At 47.6% G+C, this 7,855-nt stretch overlaps 1 protein-coding gene across 1 annotated transcript; it reads left to right on the top strand.

Moving 5' to 3' along the window:
- The first annotated feature begins 798 nt into the window (after window positions 1–798).
- LOC137304885 (POU domain, class 5, transcription factor 3-like) lies at window positions 799–2,917 on the top strand. The gene is made up of 3 exons (XM_067973678.1): window positions 799–922; window positions 1,794–1,958; window positions 2,598–2,917. Exons 1-3 carry the CDS (start codon window positions 854–856, stop codon window positions 2,868–2,870), a joined length of 507 nt encoding a protein of 168 aa, XP_067829779.1. The 5' UTR covers window positions 799–853; the 3' UTR covers window positions 2,871–2,917.
- Window positions 2,918–7,855: the final 4,938 nt, after the last annotated feature.

Raw genomic sequence — 7,855 nt, 5'->3', positions numbered from 1 at the left:
CCTGGTCCTAATCTGGGAGTAAATAATCCCCTCCCCTCGCTCCTGGTCCTAATCTGGGAGTAAATAATCCCTTCCCCTCGCTCCTGGTCCTAATCTGGAAGTAAATGATCCCTTCCCCTCGCTCCTGGTCCTAATCTGGAAGTAAATGATCCCCTCCCCTTGCTCCTGGTCCTAATCTGGGAGTAAATAATCCCTTCCCCTTGTTCCTGGTCCTAATCTGGGAGTAAATAATCCCCTCCCCTCATTCCTGGTCCTAATCTGGGAGTAAATAATCCCCTCCCCTCATTCCTGGTCCTAATCTGGGAGTAAATGATCTCCTCCCCTCGCTCCTGGTCCTAATCTGGGAGTAAATAATCTCCTTCCCTCGCTCCTGGTCCTAATCTGGGAGTAAATGATCTCCTCCCCTCGCTCCTGGTCCTAATCTGGGAGTAAATAATCTCCTTCCCTCGCTCCTGGTCCTAATCTGGGAGTAAATGATCTCCTTCCCTCGCTCCTGGTCCTAATCTGGAAGTAAAGGATCCCCCTTTCCCTTGCACTGTTAAGTGTGACAGTGAGCCGTACAGTCCAGGAAGGGTCCCAGGTAAGATCTCCAGTCTGTGCTGAATTAATGATCTCTACCAACTGAGCCATACGCTTGACAAAATGGAAGGCAGAAAATTCTGTCCGGAGTAGGTCGAGCCGTTTACGCGATCCTCGGGATCTACTCTCTGGGCGATTCTCGTGAGCGCTTATGCTCGGGTTTCCCAGGGTGGACGTTCTCAACCCTTTTTTTTTTTTTGCTTTCCCTCCAGGCAAGATGTTCAGCCAGACGACCATCTGCAGGTTCGAAGCTCTGCAGCTGAGCTACAAGAACATGTGTAAGCTGAAGCCCCTGCTGCAGCGATGGCTGGGGGAAGCCAAGGACAATAACAACTTTCAGGAGGTGAGTTGAAAGGGAGCGGAGGGAAGTCCTCACTAGGTTGGAGGAACACCCAGGGACTCTGCGTCGGCCAGCCGGCCGAGGTTACGGGAACAGGGGCCGCAGAAAACACGAACTGGCCAGAAAAGTCCTTCTTCAAACGCCGTTAAAATGGATATTTAGGCTGTGCCCTTGTGGTTTGGTGAGTGAGACCATTGCCTGGTGTGGCACTCGGGAGCTCCCTCTGGTGGCTCGGTGAGTCGGTGCATTGCCTAGTTTGGCACTTAAGTTCTGTTGGGACCAGAGACCCAAGTCTTGGGCCTTGACCTGGTCTGTGCCCTAAGCTGATCTCAGCCAGGGAGACATTTGGATGATGCTACTATGATCTCTTGGTGCCCATGTTGCAGAGAACACATCCGTGTAAGACAGGTACAGCATAAAATTATCAGGGCCAGTGATCTCCTGGACCAGTTTTGACCGCCTTGGGGGTGGTGGGGGGATGGATTCGGAGAGGGATTCCCCTCTAAATTGGCCTGGGTTTTTATATCTGGTCTTTCGCCTCTCCTGGGAGATCACGTGGTTTTGGGGTGTATATATTGTGATGCACAAAACATCGCAATTGTGTGGGACAGGCTGGATGGACCAGAGGGTCTTTTCCTGTCCCTCATTGTTCGTATATCGAGTGATCATTCTGGAAGTGCGTACACGTCCGGTCACGCGCACATTGCGTTAAAGCAGGATTATGTGTTGGTGTGATGCCCACCACAGTTGAATTGCCGGCCAGTACTTTCTGTTCAGGTTCACCTGCAAACGATTAAACCAGGCAGAGGGGACAGGCACAATTTTTTAAGTAGACCATTATGTATAATTTAAAAAAAAAAATTCCCTTGAATAGCTGTGCAGCATCGAGCAAACGCTGACACCGACCCGGAAACGGAAGCGACGAACGAGCATCGATAATAACGTGAAGGGGACGCTGGAGACCTTCTTCATGAAGTGCCCGAAACCGTCCACCCAGGAGATCTCCCAGATTGCAGATGACCTCAACCTGGAGAAGGACGTGAGTAGTTTTTGGTGCCAATCCGCCTGCCGCGGGTTAGCCTGGGTCACCCGGGATGGGAGGTATACTGGTCTGGACAACCGCTGCGTGTTGTAGACCCGTTAGCCGAGCCCGGGGGGGGGGTCTGCAGTACTCATGGGTGCTGTTGATGTTTGACCGGCCAGGCTGACCTATTGAGGGGATCCGGAGGGTTAGATCTATCAGCTACAATAACAGCTACTTGCATTTATACAGAGCCTTTAACCTAGCAAAATGTCCCGAGCAACTTCAAGCTAAGATTCCTCCAAACCCACTGCAGTTAATCTGCAAGCTAGTGCCTTCCTAGTGGTGTTGTCATCTCTCTAGGATTGTCCTGGAGTCTCTCTGATACTGCTGTGAGGAATCAGAGAAAAATCAGTTTTTATTTAGTTTTTTTTAATGTTTTCATTGAAAACTTTTTTTTATTCGTTATTAAAAATATTGGAGATGGGCTGGAGCGGGGATTGGGTGATTGGAGGCGGGAATTCTCGTTATACCTTTTTTTAAGCGGGTAATGCTGGTGTGAGGGACCTGTGTTGAGAGATGTCTTTTGTTCTGTACGTCCCCCCTCCGCTCGCCGCCCAGTGCATTAACCCAGTGTCTGCACCTCCTCCACGACAGGTCGTCCGAGTCTGGTTCTGCAATCGGCGTCAGAAAGGAAAGCGGGCGGCGTTCCAATTTGGGGAGGAGTACGAGGGGCTGGCCGGGTACGGGATGCCCCCTCTCCAGCCCCCCTTGCCAGGCCTGCCCGGTCCATTCTCCCCGCAGGGGTACAACGGGGCAGCCATTGCCGCCGCCGCCATCTACATGCCCCAGTTCCACGAGGGGGACTCCTACCAACACAGCGTGCCAGCTCAGGCCGCTCCAGTGCCGAGGACAATGCACTCGAGTTAGAACGTTGGGCATCGCCAAACCAAAGACCCTTGAAAGGCGGCGTCAAGATTCTGTGCACAGCGACCCATCGGGACGGACAATGTCTCTTTTTTTTTTAAAAAAGAAAATTCGAACACCGTACGCAGGCTGGTTTGAACGGGAACTTCTACCCAGTGCTTTTTAATACTTCTTTGAAGGAAAGGTGGTTCTACTTTAGCAATGATGACCTCCCAGACGGCCTTTTATTTGTGTCACTGTCTCCATGCTGAGCTGGTGCTGTTTCCTACTAATTATTATTTAGGTTTCTGGTGAAGGTGTTCATGTCCCCAGTGCTCATGTTTTTAAAAAAAAATATGTAATAGGTACGTTTCATCAGCTTTTGCCCAACGTTCGCTGATTGTGGAGAGTGGGATGCCAGTTGTCTATTGTGTGTGGCGTCCTCTCTCAAACACTCTTATTTGCTGCCCTGTCGGCTTAGGACAATTGTCCCCGAACCTTTTGGCTGCTAGGTGCGTTGGTTTTCAAACTTTTTTTTTCCTGCTGGCAGGGGGGGGTCTTGCTACAAATATTGAAACACTGGAGGTGTGTCACCCCTCTTTCACCCCTACCCCCCACCCTTGACCTAACACCTGAAAGACTGCTTGCTGCCCAAAGGGAAATGGTGCTTTCAATGCTGAAAATGTGTGTGCGTATTGAGCACGAGAAGCAATGTGTTAGTAACTCGACAACTGCACAGAGCTCGATGATTCCAGAATACCCCCGAGGTCTCCTTGTAGCCCCCTCCCTGGTCAGATGCTCCAGTTTGAAAATGTGGATCCTTTAGAGGTTGGGGCCAAGAAGCTGCTATGAAGAGATCTGGATTTCAGTATAAGATGTGAATCAAGCAGGGGTAGAAATTTGTCTCTGGTGTTATCGGGTCGGTCACCTGTTCTACGCCCCGAGTGGTATTCAGCCCTATTGTGGTCGATAGAATTTGAATATCGGGCAGGGCGTATAACAGGCGATACTACCCCCGTCTTTGTGCCAGCACCCAAGACTAATTTATACCCCAGTTTCTCGAGCATTTCTCCCCTGTCCCTACTTAAGGCCTCAAATGTGAATATAAAGTGAGTTTTTTTTTCTCTCTTTCCCCCCCCAACCCCCTCCCCATTTATTTCTCATGCTGCTGACGGGTGCTGTGCTCCTTATTTAATTAGTCAGCCTGAACGTCTGCCACACATGCAGAAAGTCCTGAGCAATCAACTCTGGTAACCTTATCACTCTCTTTGCCTCATTGCTGATTGGGGCAAGTCAGCTGGCGTCTTCTACTCCTGATCTACTCACTTCCCGCCCCATTTTTATCCCCGAGACAACATCAGTTAAAACAGATTACCTGGTCATTATTTCATTGCTGTTTGTAGGACCTTTCTGTACGCAAATTGGCTGCTGCATTGCCTACGTTACAACAGTGACTACACTTTGTTGGCTGCGACGGGCTTTGGGATGTCCTGAGGTCATGTAAGGCATTCTATCCATGCAAGTTCTTTTTCTGATTGGAAAGTGGATATTGGGGAGTGGGGGGCAGGGGAAAAGAGGAAAGAGCAAGAATGGGGTTGAAATCCCTGCCTGCAGTTGTACAGCCCGTCTACACTTCCGTGCCAAGGTCAGTATGTGAAAAATGGCCATTTGGAAATTTCTGGTGCCCGTGAGACCATATCACAGTCAGAAGTGGCAATCAGTAGGAGAGGAGTTAATGGAGAATGGGGACAAGTTTACTGTGTGTGTGGTGTGTGTAAAATGTTTTACCGGGGAGGGATAGTTGGCTAAGATGGGTTTTACATGACATTTGTCACTTGGGTTTAGAAATTCAACTTACGTTGTAAGGAACATCTACCACAACCTGCCTACTTGTGGGTACGATTATGGTAACGTTGAAAGTGCTCAGTGCAACATCAGTGCCCGTTCGAGAAGGTTATATCAGGAATTCCATATTTTGAGGGAATGAATGGGGCATTTTATGGGTTATCTCTGGTGGTACCATGTAATAGGGCCCGAGACACAGCCCCCTTCACCTTGGCAGAGCCACTGTTTTTGCAATTTGGATTTCTGGAGTCTGGCATCCTGTGACTTGCACCTGCTCAGTCTGCCTTCCTTATTCTGGTGGCAGTCCCAAGTTTTTCCCAGCAGCTGAAGAACAAGTAAATGACTTCATAGGAACAGGAATGGGCCATTCACCCCCTCGAGTCTGTTCCGCCATTCAATTAACCGCGGCGGATCTGTACCCTTGAAACTTTTGGGACCTAGAAGTGTTCCCAAGAGAAGCTGTTGAACAAAAAGCATGCTTAAAAGGGCCCTTGACCACTTATTGAATAACTCTGGACTGTTGGAATACCCTAGGGTTGAACATCATTCAGGTTCATTTAACCTGTGCCAGCAAGCTTTCACTGTTACTTCCAGGCTGTCGCCAAAGGTTGACTTTGCCACCTGGTGGCAGAACAAATTATTACATGAAAAGCAGAATTTTTTTTATTGCAGTTGTGGAACAAATCTTCTTAAAATGCTGAAAGATTTTTAAATAAGACTTGCTCATTCAACAATACAAACCCACATCTTCCTCCTGACTTTTTGAATCCTGTGCCAGCCTTTACACAGACAGCTGTGCGACTTTATACGAGGCCAACTTGCAACTTTTTGGTATTTTAACCTGGGAGTTGCTATTGCAGGAGAGCGAATTCCTCTCTGTTTACCGTCAGTCATTGCACATCAAGATACTGGGGAGTTGCTCATGTACGTTCCTGGGAGGGAGCTGAGCATTAGAGTTGGGGCTAGAATGAAATTGTGGTTTGAGGAAGCTCAGCTATCTGTGCACAAAATCCATGTCTTAACTTTGAATTTGAGATAGTTTGGGTTTCTATATAGAAATAATACTTTCAACTTTTTAAAGAGAATTACATTGTAATTTTAAATAAAAATGTTTTTTTAAAGTACTATTTTATCTTGCACACTTTTCCCCTTCCCTGCAATCTTAGTTATACTAACTCATTACACTGTCTCCTCCTCATTAGTTCCCAGGATCAGTTATCCACGGCTCATTTAGTAATGCTCTCCCCTCTGAGTCAGAAGGTTGTGGGTTTAAACCACACTCCAGCGACTTGAGCATGAAATCTCGGCTAACACCGAGGGAGTGCTGCACTGTCTGAGATGCTGTCTTTCTGATGAAACATTCAACCGAGGCCCCCATCTGTCCTCACGGGTGAAAGTAAAAGAGTCCATGGCACTGTTTCGAAGAAGAGCAGGGAAGTTCTCCCCCCTGTGTCCTGGTCAACATTAATCTTTCAACCAACATCACTAAAAACAGATTATCTGGTCATTTATCTCATTGCTGTTTGTGGGATCTTGCTGCTCGCAAATTGGCTGCCGCGTTTCCTACATTACAACGGTGACTAACTTCAAAAGTACTTCATTGTCTGTGAAGCGCTGTGGGACGTCCCGAGGTCGATAAAGGCGCTATATAAATGCAAGTTCCTTCTTTCCTGGGGAAAGTACAATTCAGTGTGAGGGAACCACTGATCTATAACTGGTGGATCAAAGCTGTATGAAAGCACCCCGGATCGATACCTCACAGGAAAGACCCCCGGTCTATACTGAAACCCCTCCCTCTCAAATCCTCAGGATGTCCCAAAGTGCTTTGCAGCCAATGAAGCACTTTTCGAAGTGTAGACCCTGTTGTCATGTAGGTAAGTGCAAATTGGCTGCTGCAAAGTGCTTTGGGACCTCCTGAGGTCATGCAAGATGTTTAATAAATGTAAGTTCTTTAATATTTGTGTTAGAATGACTGGTGTGGAGTCCAGATTGATCTTTCTCTAAACAACGTAGGCACTGGCTATCTAGCTGATTCCCAGGGAACTGGGCACGTTTGAATCAGCCTGCGGGCTGGAGTATCCAGATATCGTTCTGGCCACTGACCTGAAAGGGTTAAGATCTGCACTGGAGTGCTCCTAATTGTCCTCTGTAATAGCGACTGAAGTGCTGGAGAAGCAGGTCTTCAGTGGTTCTTCCAAAATTACGGCAGGGAGGCAGATGATTGGAAGAACCCCTGTGGAAATTAATAGTATTAAGACACCTCTATATGGTTCTTCTGCCAATTATCTTAAATCTGTGTCTTCTGGTTAGTGATCCTCCTGCCAGTGGAAACAATTTCTCCCTATCCACTCTATCAAAACCCTTCATAACTGAACACTTCTATTAAATCTCCCTTTAATCTTCTCTGCTCTAAGGAGAACAACCCCAGTTTCCCTTGACGTCATTACTTAAAAAGGTTTCCCAAACAAAGAGAAGGAAAAAGTGCAGGAACTGTGCAGGTATTGCAACGGGGAGAAGAAGCTCCTGTAAACTGCAGGCTCACTTTGAAAATCAAAATCCTAGTGTTTGTAACTTGAGTCACACGGAGCAGGAAGGTCTCAGGCCTTACTTCTGAATGAACTGATCTCAGCTGGGGGACGGGGACGGTAATAGGGATACATCAAATCAGCCTCTGTGTCCATGACCAGTATTCATCACTTAATTAATACCCAGGTGACAGCACTACCTTCGACAGCTCACCCAACCCACTCTGCAATCCTTTTTAAGCCTCTGCTATAGCACACCTTGTGCTGGCAATCTACTGTGGCTTAGTTTTAATTAGTTGGAGCTGCGTAAGATGGTGTGCACGAACAACAGCAGGACGTTCGGTGGGAGGACAATCCATAAAGTTCAGTATAGGGGACCCTGCGTTTTATAAATAAGAACATAAGAGCACAAAAAACAGAGATAATCCTAAACTTATACAAACTATTGCTCAGGCTGCATTTAGAATATTTGGTGTCTGGTTTGGGGGTCCCCTACTTCAGGAAAGATGTCACAGTCACAGAGAAGGTGCAGAAGAGATTCTGCTGCGAAGGCAGTAACGAGGGGTCTCAGCTGGGAGGAAAGACTGGAGAAACTGAGGGCTTCCTTCGTTAAAGAGGACAAAGTTGAAGACGAAATCT

The sequence above is a fragment of the Heptranchias perlo genome, chromosome 39 (genome assembly GCF_035084215.1).
Source record: "Heptranchias perlo isolate sHepPer1 chromosome 39, sHepPer1.hap1, whole genome shotgun sequence".
Lineage (NCBI taxonomy): Eukaryota > Metazoa > Chordata > Chondrichthyes > Hexanchiformes > Hexanchidae > Heptranchias > Heptranchias perlo.
The sequence above is the reverse complement of the archived record's forward strand: the minus strand, read 5'-3'. Positions and strand labels throughout refer to the sequence as shown.

Bases quoted from the DNA above. Each gene is read 5' to 3' on its own strand.
- LOC137304885 (XM_067973678.1), top strand. From the start codon at position 854: ATGTGTAAGCTGAAGCCCCTGCTGCAGCGATGGCTGGGGGAAGCCAAG. The intron at 923-1,793 runs GTGAGTTGAAAG...TCCCTTGAATAG, and splicing joins ACAATAACAACTTTCAGGAG to CTGTGCAGCATCGAGCAAAC. The intron at 1,959-2,597 runs GTGAGTAGTTTT...CCTCCACGACAG, and splicing joins ACCTCAACCTGGAGAAGGAC to GTCGTCCGAGTCTGGTTCTG.